The sequence below is a fragment of the Cervus elaphus genome, chromosome 22 (genome assembly GCF_910594005.1).
Source record: "Cervus elaphus chromosome 22, mCerEla1.1, whole genome shotgun sequence".
NCBI classification, from domain to species: domain Eukaryota; kingdom Metazoa; phylum Chordata; class Mammalia; order Artiodactyla; family Cervidae; genus Cervus; species Cervus elaphus.
This window is the reverse complement of record NC_057836.1, coordinates 12,643,155-12,660,097: the sequence shown is the minus strand read 5'-3', so window position 1 is coordinate 12,660,097 and position 16,943 is coordinate 12,643,155. Positions and strand designations below refer to the sequence as shown.

At 43.0% G+C, this 16,943-nt stretch overlaps 1 protein-coding gene across 3 annotated transcripts in view; it reads left to right on the top strand.

Annotated features, from left to right (window-relative positions):
* The window catches only part of CCDC77 (coiled-coil domain containing 77), a 30,482-nt gene extending 16,840 nt beyond the window's left edge, over positions 1-13,642 (top strand). For all 3 annotated transcript variants that reach the window (XM_043882680.1, XM_043882678.1, XM_043882679.1), the window contains exons 5-12: positions 3,655-3,751; positions 4,656-4,728; positions 6,174-6,265; positions 7,214-7,362; positions 10,573-10,789; positions 12,020-12,145; positions 12,234-12,386; positions 13,229-13,642. In XM_043882680.1, the coding sequence (XP_043738615.1) occupies positions 3,655-3,751; positions 4,656-4,728; positions 6,174-6,265; positions 7,214-7,362; positions 10,573-10,789; positions 12,020-12,145; positions 12,234-12,386; positions 13,229-13,375 (1,054 nt within the window). In that variant the 3' untranslated portion in view covers positions 13,376-13,642. The remainder of the gene's footprint in view (positions 1-3,654; positions 3,752-4,655; positions 4,729-6,173; positions 6,266-7,213; positions 7,363-10,572; positions 10,790-12,019; positions 12,146-12,233; positions 12,387-13,228) is intronic.
* The last annotated feature ends 3,301 nt before the right edge of the window (positions 13,643-16,943 follow it).

Here is a 16,943-nt window from a genome sequence, read left to right as displayed (position 1 = left end):
GTGTCCCGGGTCACCTTCCGCATCACCTGTTGCCTGTGCAGTGTCCCCGGTCACCTTCCGCGTCACCTGTTCCATGGGTCAGCGCGGTGTCCCGAGTCACCTTCCGCATCACCTGTTCCATGGGTCAGCGCGGTGTCCTGTGTCACCTTCCGCATCACCTGTTCCATGGGTCAGCACGGTGTCCCGAGTCACCTTCCGCATCACCTGTTCAATGGGTCAGCCTGGTGTCCCGTGTTACCTTCCGCATCACCTGTTCCATGGGTCAGCGCGGTGTCCCGAGTCACCTTCCGCATCACCTGTTCCATGGGTCAGCGCGGTGTCCCGAGTCACCTTCCGCATCACCTGTTCCATGGGTCAGCGCGGTGTCCCGAGTCACCTTCCGCATCACCTGTTCCATGGGTCAGCGCGGTGTCCCGGGTCACCTTCCACATCACCTGTTGCCTGTGCAGTGTCCCAGAGAAAAGACATGTTGTCTTCAGACACTGAGCAGTTCCTCTGGCATTAGGAGTCCTTCTTGGTGGTGGTAGGCATGAGGTACAATAATCTGTCCTTCATTTTGAAGGGAGTGTCCTGGCATGCCTAGATCAGACCCCTGAAACCACTGACGTGCTATGTAGGGTTGCCTCCAACCCTTTGGAGCATGCATGAGGGTTCTAACCCACTTGCACTTTTTGTTTGTCCCATCTGATTTAATCTGATAGTTCAGTGGTGAACAGATCCAGGTCCCTTTGGACAAATTTGGTAATGAACAGAAGAGCTAACAAGGTCCTCAGAAAGCCTGTAGAAGTATCCTCTTGTTCACTTCACCTGAACGAGAACTGCTCTGGTCCTATAACTTTTTGAAGGGAGTATGTTTGCTTAACCATAGCCACATGCTGTGTACCCAAGACCAGGTTCCCTGCTCTAGCAAAAATGCTACTGCAGCTGGCGCAGTCACCAAAGTTGTACCTACTTGGTAGCAGTGCGTTGTTGCCTGTCTGGTTTTGCAGGGTCATACTTGTGAATTAATTGGGATTTGATGGGGACCCTCACCCTTACGTCCTTTAGTCTTTGTTTACCATTGTGGCTGGGGTGCAGAGAGGCAGCTTCAGACGCTTCCACTTGCTTTAACACAGAAACCAAGAAAACAATTTGGAGATTTTGCCAACTGCCAATTATGTTCATTTCAGTTATACATTTGGAGATGGGGAAATGACCCCTGACTGGGTTTGGATCCAGTGGACCCACTTTGAGCTGGACCGGAACCAAAATTCTATTTATTACCTGGTTCCTGTATGCCCTAGATAATGCTTCATGTCACTAGGTGTCAAAGTCAGCTCAGACTGTCCAGCAGTCCTTGAAATGTCTGGGTGTTTCCTTCCCCACAATGCACAGTTACTTGAATAAATAGCCATAGGCCCTTGGAGGAAGGGCTGAGGGATCATGACCATGTACTCTCGCTGTGGTCTCACCAGGTCTTACCTCTCGGAGATTCAGCTTCTTCTTTAGGTAGTAGTCTTGATAGCTGGCTGGGGTGTGGGAAATGGGTCAGAGATTGTGAGTTTGTGTAGAATGCAGCCCAACCCTCCTCCTACCTTTACTTTTACTTGATTGTTTAGGCTCTACCCTGTTGACCACTCACCTGTCTTGCTCCTAAGAACACTGTAATAGGTCTGCACATCCCAGGCTCTGAAATCTCATTGTGTTTTTTAAAGATTTTTTAATAAAGTCTTTATTGAATTTATAACATGTTACAATATTACTTCTGGTTTATGTTTTAGTTTTTTGGCTGCAAGGTATGTGGGATTTAGCTCCCTGACCAGGGATCAAACCTGCTCCCCTTGCTTTAAGTCTTAACCACTGGACCACCAGGGAAGTCCCTGGCATCTCTCTTAAAGTTTGCTTCCTTGATCCATTTGTGGTATCAACTGTCTGGGGTCAGTTTCCTGGAAAATGAACTCCACAATGGAGATTTGCTTGCAGGAGCTTTGCGGGGAGTATGCTCAGGAGTAAACCACTACAAGGCACTCAGGAAGGTCTGAGTGGGCAGAGGCTAAGTGGCGATTCAGTGACAGCAGGCCTCAGCCCCTGCCACAGGGTGCCCTTCTAGATGGTCCTCAGATCCTGAAACGAGGTAAGAGGACTGGGCTTCCTACCCCCTCAGTAGCCAGGCCCCGGGTGCAGGCTGCTCTTTGAGCATACAGTTGGGGAGGCAGGCTGCCTGGACTCAGGGCAGGCCTGGGGAGAGATCCAGCTGTGAGCTGTCAGCTCCCACATAGCTGAAGAGGCAGATTTGAACAGTATGCCATGGTGTCTGCCTTCACGCTCTTCAACCACCTGATTGAGTTTTTTTCTGCTGGGTTCTCTGAATTCCTGAATCTAAATGCCTGATGCTCTTAAAATTAGAGCTGAAGTCTAGATAAATCCTATTTAATTTAATTTAGTGTAGTTAATTTTTTGGAGCCTATTGCTGATGCTCTCTCCTCTCTGTTGACACTTTTGATTTTCAATGTTTCAGACATACAGCAAAGTGATTCAGTTATGCCTAGGTATGTGTATATACCTATACACATACATTTATCTACACATATATATTTACTTTTCAGATTTTTTCCCAGAGAGGTTATTATAGAATACTGAGTAGAGTCCCGGCACTACACAGTAGGACTGCTTTATCTCTAGTGTGTATATGTTGATCCAGCTCCCAGTTCACCCTCCCCCCTTCCTCTTTGTTAACCATGAGTTTGTTTTCTGCATCTATTAGTCTGTTTCTGTTTTGTAAATAAGTTTATTTATATCATTTTTTTAGATTCTACATATGAGTGATACCATGATATTTGTCTTTGTGTGACTTCACTAAGTATAATAATCTCTAGGTCGATCCATGTTGCCACAAATAGCGTTATTTCATTCTTTTTTATGACTGAGTAACATCCCATTGTGTGTGTGTAGTGAAGTAAAGTGAAGTGAAAGTCACTCAGTTGGGTCTGACTCTATGGCCTACAGTCCATGGAATTCTCCAGGCCAGAAAACTGGAGTATTCTAGAGTATATTACTCAAGTATTCCCTTCTCCAGGGCATCTTCCCAACCTAGGGATCAAACCCAGGTCTCCTGATTTGCAGGCAGATTCTTTGCCAGCTGAGCCACAAGGGAAGCCCAAGAGTACTGGAGTGGATAGTCTATTCCTTCTCCAGCAGATCTTCCCAACCCAAGAATCGAACTGGGGTGTCCTGCATTGCAGGTAGATTCTTTACCAACTGAGCTATCAGGGAAGCCCTGTGTGTATAGTATATCTTCTTTATCTATTCACCTGTTGGTGAACACTTAGGTTGCTTTCATGTCTTGACTATTGTAAATAGTGCTTCTGTGAACATTGGGGTACATGTATCATTTTGAATTAGATAGTTTTCGTCTTTTCCAAATATATGCACAGGAGTGGGATTGCAGGGTCATATGGTAGCTCTATTTTTAGTTTTTTAAGGAACCGCCATAATGATCTCCATAGTGGCTTCACCAGTTTTCATTCCCACCAACAGTGTAGGAGGTTAATCCGATTTAATTTTAATTTGAGGTTATCATTGCTTTAAAAATAAATGAGTCAGAAGGGAGATCCTTTAAACAAACATTTACTTACTCTGGACACAGTGTATGTTTATTCTCTGTGAGAATTGCAGGGAGCTAGAAGACAAGAAGAAGATTCAGAATCTCTTGGCTCTTGTGGGAACAGACACTGGAGAAGTGACCTATTTTTATAAGGAGCCTCCCAACAAAGTAAGTCCTCCTTTGTATAGCAGAGTAGACAAGGCTTTTACAAAATGCAGGCTGGGGTCCATAATCAGACAACTTTGGTCCTTGCTAAAGAAGCTCAAATGAGAATTAGCTACCATGGTCTCAGTTTGCTTAAGTTTTCAGAGCATTTTCTACAATTACAAACAGGTTTGTGATTTCATTCTTTTTCTTCAAAAGCCTTGGAAAGTAGCATTGTTTACCCCATTCTGCCATTTGGAAACCTTAAGCTTAGAGGAGGAGGTGTCTTGGATGAGACTAGAGAGAGCAGCAGGAACAGACTTAGTGTGGGAGCAAGTTTCAATACTAGGTTCTTTTTAAGTCTTCATTTACACCGATTACAAAAGTAATGTGTGGTCTTTGTTAAAAACAAACACAGATTTCAGGAATCTAATAGAAAAGTGACAGTTTCCCATAATCCTGTACCCTAGAGATAAAGCTTTTTTTCTACTCATATAGAAATATTTCTGTGTATAATTGAGATTTCCACTTTTTCACACTATAAACAGTGCTTCAGTGAACATCTTTATATACATATCTATATATGCATGCTTCAGTGTTTCTGTTACTTTCCTAAAGGACCTTTTCAAAGACCACTTTTCTTTTTTTTTTTTTTTTTGGTAGATATTGCCAAATAACCCTGAAATTTTATTTTTCCATTTATATCACCAGCACTGGTTTTAGTCAGTGTGTATTCAGTTTGTTAGTGGGTTTTATCCAGTTTGTCTTCTCTGGTCTCCCATATGCATGGCATCCTTATATGATTATATAAGTTTTGACTAGTTTAATTTATGAATGGTGTTTGATCTGCAGAACTAAAGCTAAAAAATGAAATGCTATATTTATAAGAAGACTATTTCTGTACTTTTTGTTGTTTTTGCTTCTTCAGGTCAGCATTCTCCAGAAGACTGTCCAGCCTGTAGAAGTATGTGAAAAGAATGAATCTTCAGCTCTCAGAGCAGGTCCCAACTGTATTTTTAGAAATTCTTATTGATGCAGAATTAAAAAGCACAGTGCAAATAATTAGACATTTTTTCCTACTATACAGTGATAATAAATATTCATAATCATGCTGCTAGTGGTCTCAGATCTTACTGAGCTTTTTTTAAAAAACCTTTGTATGATGTTTTAATAAAGTAGAATAAAAAATATATCTAATTAATATGCTTATGGTGATAAGTCATAAAATATATTTGGATAATGTATGGAATCACAGCCTATTAATTATTCTCTCTAACCCTCAGTCTTCTTATCCTTTTCTCTTTTATTAATGGAAAGCCCAATTTTAAAAAAATTGAGATATAATTGACATATAATGTTAGTTTTAAGTGTGCAAAATAGTAAATTGATATTTGTATATACTACAAAATATTCACCACAATAAGTCTAGCTAATGTGTCACTACACATGTGGAGATAAGCACTTTTGAGGTCTGCTCTTACAAAGGAAACAAAAATTCTAACTCGAAATAACATGCACCCTAGTATTCATAGCAATAGTGTTTATAATAGTCAAGATATGGAAGCAGCCCAAGTGTTCATCAATGCCATGAATGGTTAAAGAAGATGAATGGACTACTACTCAGGCATAAAAAAAAATGAAGTCTTGCCATTTGCAGCAACATGGATGGATTTAGAGGGCATAATGCTAAGTGAAATAAGTCAGAAAAATATTGTATGGTATCACTTATATGTGGAATCTAAAAAATAAACTAGTGAGTATAGAACAAACACAGACTCACAAATGTAGAGAACATACTAGTGGTTACCTGCAGGGTGAAGGAAGAGAAGGGGCAGAATAAGGGTAAGGGATTAAGAGGAACAAACTACTATGTATAAAATAAATAAGCCTCAAAGATATATTGTACAGGACAGGGAATATAGCCGGTACTTTATAATAAGTATAGACAGAGTATAAAATTTTTGAATTGCCATATTGTACACATGAAACAAATATAAATTACTGTACCTCAATAAAAAGAATAAATAAGCTTCTTGAATCATCTAAATCATCAAATTATGTTTAGTGCAGTTTTAGCATTGCTTGTTTTTAAAATCATTTTGTCCATTGAAAATTGGGTTATACATGATAGCTAAAATGTTTAGATTTAGTTTTTTTAATTCATTACCCTTTTTCATTAAATAAGATTTTACAAAGAAATTAGATACAACTCCAAAGGAAAATTTAGTAGTTTATTCTTCAGAAAGATCCAGGTGACATCCTAACAGAATTCCGTTAAGAGATACCTCTTTGCACAGTTGAGCATTGTAGTTATTGTATGTTGTCGTTTTTCTTCCTTTCCTTCTCTTCCATATAAAGAAAACCAAACTTCTCTGCAAAGATAATGTTGATGCTTGAAAAGCAGAAAGAAAACCTAAGTGAAGATCTCCACTGTTTTCTGTTTTAGATTCTAAAGGCAGCAGGAGGAAATCAGCAGGGAGAGAAAAGGAGGTCAGCATTGGGCTGCATCAGAGAGACATCCAGACCCTCACCCTCCAGGTATGACTGCAGCCGCTCTGCACACGGGCCTGGAGCGGGTCCTATGCCCTCATTAGCCTGTGCCACATGCCTCCTGGCACACGTGTTTCCTCTGGGCATTTTGGGATTGGAAATTTGAGGTTGTTCCTAATTTTCCAGAGCTCTGTCTTTACAACCGTTACTCTGTACTGCACCATTCTAGAAGTGCTGGTGTGAACCTGCAGTTCATTCAGCTCATAGGCCGAACCCTCCCACCAGAGTCGTCACTGTCAGAACTCCCTGTGCAGCTGGCCAGGGACACGCAGAGCTGCAGCTGTCTGTCCCGAAACGGTGACCTTTGGGGGTACATCCATTTGTCTGGTGCATGTATTCCAAAGTCTAGGAAAGTAATGAGTCACCCTCTCACCATCTAGTCATCATATGTCACCTACAACCGTGATTTTTCATCTAACCGCACTCAAGTTCCTGTCCTTGTCACAGGGCATGTTGATGTAAATGGACAGTTTCTACCTTTGGCCAGTGTCGCCATGTGGGGTCAAGACAGCCTGACTCAGACAAGGAAATCACATTATACTCATTTTGCTGCACCTTTTAAATTTAAAAATGAAGAAATGAGTCTTTCTCTATGCAACTAGGAAGTCCCAAAAGGGAGACAGTCTTAAAAGCCCAGAGAGAGAGATGGTGAGAAGGTGAGCATCTCGGAGAGGGGAGATGGGCTTGTCCAGCCTTTCTGGTGTGACATGGGTGCTCTGCTTGGTTGGACGGAGTATGCTCTTGTGTGGCGTGAGACCATATGTAAGACGTAAAGAGGAGTCCAGTCCAGATTTTTCTCCTGTTTGTTTTGCTGCTGCACATCTGTTTTTTTTGTTTGTGGGATTTTTGTTTTTCTGGAAAGAGGCTCACTGTTAGAGGTGAGAAGTGAGCAAGAGTAGAGCGGAAATGGATGCCTCGCCCCTCCGGCCTGTCCAGGTGGAGGCCCTGCAGGCGCAGCTGGAGGAGCAGACCCGGCTCTCGCGGGAGCAGGTGGCAGGGCTCATGGAGGAGAGGCGGATCCGCATCGAGGAAGTGGAGATTCATCAGCAGAGAAACCGGGACAGAATCACAGAGCTCACCAGAAGGTGAATACTCACGAGCCACACTGGACAGGTTTCACATGTCTCCCATGTGGTTTGGAAGGTCCAGGGGTCAGGACACTCACACTCACTTTCAAGGTCACAGGTTCGATCCCTGGTGGGGGAGCTAAGATCCTGCAAGCTGGCAGTCCTGTCTAGTAGCAGCAAGGGTCCTGGTGCTGAAGGAACTGTCTCAGCAGTTCCACCCCCCGCCTCTCTCCCAGTTCCCTGGTGTGCTCATGTGATGCTTTTCCTACAGGACTGGGGGCTCTACACTCTCCCCTCAACCCCTCTGAGGGTTGTAGTCTGATCTTACCGTCCTGGAATGTCCTTTTCTCTGCTGATGGGTTATCTAAGTCAGCATAACAGTCCTTTTCTCTTTTTTGACTTTACATACCTACACCAGAAAATGGAAACTATCTGTACTGCTGTTTTTACCCCATTCCTGCCTGCCTGTCCCCCACTTTCTGCAGTCTGCTCTTGTTCCCTGTTTTGCTCAGCATGCCGTCTAAAGTCATCACTGAGTTCATTCATGTCTTTCTGTGTGTCTGGGCCTCTGACCACCCCCTCTTTGAAATCCATCTCCCTTGGTTCCTGCAGCACCTGTCTTTCTTGGTTCTTTCCCATTTCACCCTCAACTGTTTGTCCACTTCCAGTGACCAGAGCTGGGCTGTAGAGACATCTTCAATAGAGTATGTTTGAAAACCTCAAATTCACCACGACTGAAACTCAACTTCCTCTTTCCTGACAAGCACCCCTCCCCACCTCAGACCTGCTGCTCCATTCTTTCCCATTTAGCCCAGTGCCGTCCCATCCATGTGGTTTCTCAAGTTTGGACACTCAGGGTCATTTTCTGCTCCCCACTCTCCAATTTCTGATTCCAAACCCCATCGTCTGTGAATCCAGAAGCCTCTCCTGTCCGTTCTCTGCCCTCTCATTCCTCCCACAGTGGCTCAAGCTGTGTTCTGGTTTAAATCATTGCTGTCACCAAGCTGTGTTTCCTGTCGCCCATCCCCTTGTGCCCTGCTTGCTTCCTCCCTGTGAGTGTCTCCTGCTGCCTTGGCCCTTGGGAGTCTCGGCCCTCAGTCTCTGCTCCTCTGGCCGTAGCTCACCTCATTCTTCCGCCGGACTCCTGAGGCTTTGGTTCATGCAGCACTCCCGGTGCAGCAGCCCTTCAGTCACCACCTCTCTGACCTTCCCAGGGAGGGGTGCACTGTTCCTTACACGTCTCCCCCCCATCGCCTGCGATGACCAGCGTGACTCAGTGATGGGCCTTTTCACCTTCTATTTTAATGATGTCTCTTCCCCAAGGTCTTTTCCTTTGTGCAGAACAGGTGCATAATAAATAATTCTTGACTACCTGATAACCTTTATCTTACCTTTTCTATCCTGCATTAAACATCCTACGTTTTAAAATATTTTTTCACAGGAATTCCCTGGTGGTCCAGTGGTTAGGACTCGGAGCTTTCACTGCCAAGAGCCCAGCTTCAATCCCTGGTTGTGGAACTAGGATTCCATAAGCCATGTGGTGCGGCCAAAAAAAATTGTGTGTGTATATGGGCTTCCCTGGTGGCTCAGATGGTAAAGAATCTGCCTCCACATTCAGTTTCAATCTCTGGGTTGGGAAGATCCCCTGGAGTGTGTGTGTATATATTCTTTTTCACCTTGCAATCTTCATCCTGTTGGTTTTTTTATTGCTTCGCAAACTTTTTTAGTGTCTCTTCCTCCATTCTAAAGCGTGGTCACTAAACTAGACATGATACTCAAGTTGAACTCACTGACCAGTGCAGGTAGATGCCCTTGGCCCTTGGCAGGCTCTGTTGCTTCCAACATCATGTCGTGTTTGTGTTTGGCTGGTACCTCTCCATCTTTATTTTTGGTGTTTTGTGCTTAAGCATAGCATCTCCACTTTGTATTGGATTTGAATTGTTTTTAAGGGGACAGTATTTTTAAATTGTCAGAATAAAGTATAATTTTACATCTGTCAGATTATTAATAACCTCCCTAGTTCAACGTATTCTGCAGATCTGAGCATTTGATGTGCTCCTTCCAGTAGATTGGCATCCTGAGGGTGTTGAATGGCAGGAAGTCCAAGGCCATTAATGGCTGCCTGTTAGGTGTCACTTGGAGACCATTTGCAAGAGCATGCTTTCCCTTTTTGTAACTGAGATCATAACACAAGATAGAGTAAAATAATCTGTTGGAAGCAAGAGTGGTCCTTGTGGGAACTGAGTCAGTCTCTCCCTGTTTATACAGACACACACGTACCTGAATGTATTCATCTGATGACGGTTACTCTTCTGACATTATGTAGTCATTGTCCCCTTCTCCATATAGTCTGTTACTCATGAGAAGAACTAAGTGGATCTCACCGTATGTGTTGAGTGGAAAACTGCAGTTTGGTATTTAATACCCTTTGCAAGCAGTGTGATCATTTGATACAGTATATTTCTAGCTGCTGATGTTAAACTGATGAGTTGCTAACTCTTAAGGAAATTTTTTTTTTTGAAGACAGAAACGTCATTTGTCTATTCCCAAATCTCAGCAGGAATCTATTTAGTACCTGTGTATGTCTAGTAGCTGGTACTGTCCTTGATGATCTGATGGCATCTGGCAAAAATAAATGATAAATGAGGTTAAGAAGTGTTGCACTACGCACAGGGGGTAGAGTGAAAGCACTCGGGTTTCGGAGAGTGGAGGGGCCACACGGGCCGAGGCCACTGAGGTGCCTCCACCGAGGAAGCCTGTCTCGGAAAAAGGACAGGGCTTGCTCTGGGGCAGCTCGGCCCAATAGCTCACGGGGGAGCTCGGCCCAGACAGAAGCAAAGCTGTGCTGACATTTTAGAACTTGTGTTAACCTTCAGTCAGAACCCCATGACTTAGTTTATTGTAAAGTCTGGTGCCTTGGAAAAGTCCATACTTAGGCTGTGTGTAAATATTTCTGTGGTCCTTCTAATTATATAACCTGAAATTAGCACCCAGAAAAATACCTGTAAAGACCGGTCTATGAACCAATGTAGATACTTTATACGTTGTTCAGTAAAACGTGTAAGACTGCCAGTGATCAGATAAAGCGTGTTTTTAAAATGCTGGTGGTATTTACAGAATCTACATATTACACAGTTTTTAAAGGACTGCATCTTAGCTGTGTTTGGAGTAACTGTCACATGTACCGGGGAAGCATCTTCATGTCCATGTCTGTACTTTCTTCCCTAGTCTACACCACACCCAGGAGCTGCTCTACGAGAGCACCAAAGACTTTCTGCAACTCAGATTTGAAAACCAAAATAAGGAGAAGTCCTGGATGCTTGAAAAGGATCACTTGATGTCAAAGATTAAGGAATACAGGGTGCAGTGTAAGAAGAAAGAAGAGAAAATGGGGAAAATGTGGCTAGTTCATGAGAGTCATCACAACCAAAATGAATATATTAAGGTAGTTTCTTCTATCTTACAGAATTTTTTTTTTATTCTGGAATTGTTGAAAGAACTCAGAGAATTTCAAAGAACCTAATCATTGTCATATAAGATCCAGTCCAGGAAGCTGTTGTAGCAATGATCTCAAGAAATAGGTCTCAAAGAGTAGCTCTTTGTTACTGTGTTTGGGGATTTAGAACATTAAAGTGTTGACTGATTGATAGATTCATTCAACAGATATTTGTTGAAGTCCTGTAGTGGGCGGGACTCTCAGTGTACGGCAGCAGACAGGCTAAACCAGGTCTGTCTTCATGGCATTTACATTCTAACAGGTGAGAGAGACCAGAAACATTAACAAATAACCAAGTATCGGTTATAGGAAAAGTGGTCCTGGGAGTTCTCTGGTGGCCTAGTGGTTAAGATTTTGGGCCTCACTGCTGTGGCCCAGGTTCATTCCCTGGTCAGGGAGCTGGGATCCCACAAGCCAGGTGGTGCAGCCAAAATACATTAAATTTAGGGAGGAAAAAAGTGGTGTTACGGAAATAGAAGGGATCTGTGAAGATTGTATGTTGCTATTGGAGGTCTGCTTTTGTCGAGAAGCACTGGGACACCGTCTGGAGTCTGGCATTTTTGCTGAGACCTGGAGAATGGAGCTTGCCAGGCAGACCTCGGGGAGGAGCATCAGGCAGGGGAGAGCAGGTGTGAGGGAGCATGTGGCCGTGAGGGGTGCGCACGGACGGTGGAGGGAGGGCGGCCGTCACGCTCCTGCCGAGGACGCGTGGCTCTGAGCGTTGTCGTGTCTGAAGGATCCCGTGTAAGGAAGTGACATCCAAGCTGGGACTTTTGAATCCTAGCTCCTCAGTGGAACATGTGTTTTAAGTGCTGTTGATGTTTCTTTCTTTTCAAAGAAAAACTTAAGAAGCGTATCCCCAAATAGGTTGTGATGTCTTATTTGGTACAATTACGAACTCCATTATCTGACTCTTCCAAGAGCCAAAAATATTTGTTTTATTTTTAAAAACTTCTAAAAATACAAAAACAAAGGAAAAAATAAGATTTTCCTACTCTGTACACATTAATAAAAAAGCTCGAGTATCCTCCAGAAGTAGGTTTTCAGATGTTCTCCTTGATGTCTTGTTCCTTCACTGATTTAGCACTTCTAGAAATCCTTTCTTTCTTTACCTCAGTGCTATTTGGATTACCCAAATTAAAGAACAAAGATGAATTTTTCTCTCCTTCTGACCCACAGTCCCTAAAGGATAAGCTCATACAAGAGAGAAGGCTGTCCAGCATGTACCAAGAGCAGTGCATTTCCTTGGAAGAAGAGCTGGCCCGGATTCGTGAGGAGGAAGGAGTGAGGAGAGAGATCTTTAAGGTGTGGGGTTCTCTGCCTGTCATGGAGGGGGCAGCTGGCTAGGGGTGCCCCTTCTGCTCACAGAGGCCTTCCTGTACCCCATGTATAGGACCGCACCAGCAAGATGGGGAGACGCCTGCAGGCCATGACTAAGCGCTACGAGGCCTTGGAGACCCGGCGTGTCTTGGAGGTAGAAGGCTTTAAGACAGACATTAAGATTCTCCGGCAAAAACTAAAAGATGTGGAGCAGATACTCTATAAGGTAATTGATCCTGAATGACCAGGAGGGAGAAGAGGTGTTGGTGAGCAGACAGGGTATGGGGCCCCTCTGAGGGAGGCTGGGCCGCATCACCATCCTCCTGGTCTCGCTGAAATCAGTGTAAACAGGGCGGGCGTGCCAGAGGGAGACAGGACAGACTGAAGCGACTGAAGGACGATGTCAGCTCAGCACAAGTATTCATCCCTCCCAACTCAAGGAGTGGGTTCAAAGAGCCGTGTCTGTGGGGAGTCCCTGGGGGTCCCGTGGTTAGGACTCTGCATTCTCACTGCCAGAATCCCTGCTCAGGGAACCAAGATCCACAAGCTGTATGGCCTGGCCAAAAGAAGAAGAAGAAAAAATTGTCTATTTTACAACTGGAGAAAGTGAGTAACTGGGTTAGAAAGTACTTCTTCCCTGTGAGAGACCGCTTCACATAGAATGCGAGGTGCCTCCAGCGTCATCTTAAAGAGATGTAACTGTCCATCCACACACCCTGAACGGTCACTCTGTGCCAGGCAGGTTCATACAGAAACAAAGAGATGCTGCCTTTCATGCTTTGGCACGTTTACTAATAATGTCTATATTGGTGTCTTTTTACTCACTGGTGATTGTTGATTGTCCTCTGACTCAGGCTCCTCTCCTGTTGTGTGGGGAAGCAATGGTCTCGAGCCTTTTCTGCCCTAACTCTACATTTTCTTTCTCTCAGCAAGTCTCTAGACTAAGCATTGAATCTACTCTGTGAACTAAGAGTATCAGAGAAAGGAGCTGGTGTCGTTGGGGCTTCATGCCAGGTTTCTCTCCTTTGGCATCTGCCATAATCACTTCTTTTTTTTTTTAATCTCTAGGCCACACTCAACGCCCAGGCAAACCAGGATCTTGCCATTCTCTGTGAGGTTCGTGATAGCAATCGACTGGCACACAAGATACAGGGAGAACTGAGGAACCTCAAGTCCAAAGTGTTTGGCCTAGAGAACGAACTTAGGCTCTGCTGATGTTACATTTAAGGAATGGCACAGGTCTGGAGTAGGTCTGCTTCCTGAAATTCAAGAAGGTCATCTATTCCCAGCACAGAGTTGTCCAGAGTAGTGGTGTCCGTTGTTATGAAGACAGGGGGAAGAATCAACTTTTTTTTTTTTTTTTGCATCCTAAGATTTATGGGTTTTGCTGTCCTGTTAACTGATTTGGGTTTTTTTTTATTATTTGATTTTTTTTTTTTTTTTTTGGTCTGGATTACAACCTGAATTACTTAGAGACTTTCCCACATTACTTGGGAGTTTATAATAATAGGGGTTTTTTGTTTGCTTGTTTTTGTGTTTTTAAGAAGGCAATGACAATAAGTAAAGTGTTTATTTTTGCTGTCAGTTTGGCTGAGTGTTAAGGGAGGAATACTTCCCCCGGGAGGTCAAGATGCCCTCTAAGATTGCCTTTCTCCTGGGCAGGGGGCAAAGGCCACGGAACACAGGCCAGTCAGACATGAACTGGCCTCCATTCTCTCAGCCCTGAGCTGAGGGGCCCTTCTTCCTTTCTGGACAGCAGTCTCAGAAAGTGTCACCGGAGGGCACCAGAGACCCTCCTCTTAAGAAGAATAATCATCTGGAACATAAAGATGCCACTTTGGCAAGAGTGAGTGAAAAATTCAGTATTTTACCAGTACTATGTGTTTTTGTTTTTTAAATGTATATATTTTAAATTAGCTATTTTTCAATAAAACATAATTGAAAATGTTCTATTTGAGCTTTCTATAATTTCTTGTTAAAACCACATTTATACTTTGTTGATGACTCTGCTTACTTACCTTTTCATGGTTTCTGCAGTGCTATACATTTATGAAAAGTTTCCTAAATGCATCCCTTGAGATTGTCTTAGAGGAAGCAGGAAAGAGAATATGAGATGATGGCACTAAAATCATACCCATTTTTTTCATCTCTGTCCTTTTTTCAGCAAATAACTGTGCATCTAGAGCAAAGTAATTGTGAACATACCTAGACAGCCTCTGAGAATTCAGTTGGTCTTGACTTAGTATGGTTTAGCTATGATTTTTCCAGTAGTCATGTACAGATGTGAATGCTGGACCATAAAGAAGGCTAAGTGCCAAAGAATTGATGCTTTCGAATTGTAGTGCTGGAAAATACTCTTGAAGAGTCCCTTGGACAGCACGGAGATCAAACAAGTCAATCTTAAAGGAAATCAGCCCAGAATATTCATTGGAAGGACTGATGCTGAAGCTGGAGCTCCAGTACTTGATATGAAAAGACTTGATACAAAAAGCCTTGATACAAAAAGGTATCTGTACCTGATATGAAAAGCCAACTCATTGGAAAAGACCTTGATGCTGGGAAAGATTGACAGCAGGAGGTAAAAGGGGGGCAGCAGAGGATGGGATGGTTGGATGGCATCATTGATCCAATGGACATGACTTTGAGCAAACCAGGAGATAGCGAAGGACAGGGAAGTCTGGCGTGCTACTATTTATGGGGTCACAAAGAGTCAGACACGACTTAGTGGCTGAACAACAACAATGGCTTAGAATAGCATCATTCTAATGTGCACACGACAGAGGAAAGGACTCAGGTTTTCATATTTGTGTTAAAGAAAACTGTCAGTAGGAGATGCTGCCTTTTATTTTTTTCCCAAAGCTGATGGTAGCAGATCAACACTAATAAACTGAGACAGGTTCCCAGAGGGTCCAGTCCTGGGCTTTCAAGGGATGTTGGTCAGTGGGTGGTACTTCCTTTTGTCCTGACACTCAAGGCCTTGGCTGCCCGTGATTGTTGCTGTTTTGATGCTGGCGAAACAAAAAGGCTTATTAAATCACAGAATTTCAGAGTAAGAAGGAATCTCAGAGATCATGTCGAGATCCAGCATTTTTATTTTATGTGCAAATCAGGCCTGCCACCACTGACTTGAGCAATCAGTCAGTAATGTTTCTAACACCCTAGCCTCAATTCCAATGATGTTCTTCACATTAACCACACACTAAATCTCATCATCACCAAAAAGCAGTATAATGTGGTGGAAAAGCACGGGCTACAGAGAGTCACGGTAGTGGATTCTGCCATGTCTCTCTGGAACTCCAGGCTCTAGTCTCTTCATCTACAGAATCATGGTGAAACTACCTGCTTTAGCTGGGTGATCATAAGTATTAAGAAAGAGGAAATCTAGTACAACTTATCAATAAAAAGACAAAAAGTGGCCAAAGGGTCTGAAATGGCATTTCTCCAAGAAAATATACAAATGGCCAATAAGCACATGGAAAGATGCTTGACATTCGTTACTGAGAGGTAGAGTCAAAAAGGAGATACCACATCCATAGGATGGTTATCATAAACAAGATAGTAAGATAAAATAGATAACTAATGAGGACCTACTGTATAGCACAGGGAACTCTCCTCAGTACTCTGTGATGGCCTTTATGGGAAAAGAATCTAAAAAAGGGTGGATATAGGTACACATACAGCTGATTCACTTTGCTATACAGCAGAAACTAACACAACATTGTAAATAATACTCCAGCTAATCAAACAGCGAGATAGGTGCTGGCAAGGGTGTGGAGAAACTACAGGTTTCGTGCATTGCTGGTGGGATTCTAGAGCGGTGCTGCCACTTAGGAAGGCAGTCTAACAGTTACTCAAAAGTTAAACACCTATCAAAGGAGGAAACGGGAGGAGGGATAAATTAGGAGCTTGGGATTAACATATGCACACTACTATACATGAAATAGATAACCAACAAGGACTTACTGTATAGCACAGAGAACTCTAATCAATATCCTGTAATAACCTATATGGGAAAATAATTTGAAAAAATATATATACATATATATGTGTGTGTGTGTGTATGTGGAGTATATATGTATGTATGTCTAACTGAGTCTGTGCTGTCCACCTGAGGCTAACATTGGGAATCAACTTTCTTCAATAAAAGAAAGTTAAACACAGTTATGTGATCCTGCACTCTGACTCCTTCGGTGTACACCCAAGATAAAGTACCCATCCACAAAAATTGTACAGAAATGTTCAAAGCAGCATTATTCATAGTAGCTAAAAAGTAAAAGGAACCCATGTCCAATTGTAATCAACTGTCTTGTTTTTTGGCTTCAACTGACTTCCTATGAATTTCTCGCCATTGTCATTCAGATTGCAGGGTGTATTTAATACCATTCATTCCTTCATTCAGCATTTCATTTTTAGGTGCTTTGTCCTAGAAATTCTGCTGGATCTTAAGTTTGTAGAGAACACAAAAACTGTGCTCCAAAGGTTGGCCGGAAGGTGAGCGCTGTGGGTGCCGAGGACAGGAGGCAGAGAAAGTGGCTCAAATGAGGTAATGTTTGAGCTGAATCAGCGGTGATTTTGGAGGCAGAGAACTGGGTATTTCAGATGGAAAAACAACAAGAGCAAAGGCAGGGAGAACGGAAAGTTGGGGGAAGTGCGATGTGGGAGACAGAGGCATAGAACATAGGCCATAAAACATAGTATGAAATTTCACTTGATACAATAATATAAATGTTACATATTTCAAAATCTTTTTCAATAATTGGAAACATTTGGTTTTGCTTAAAAA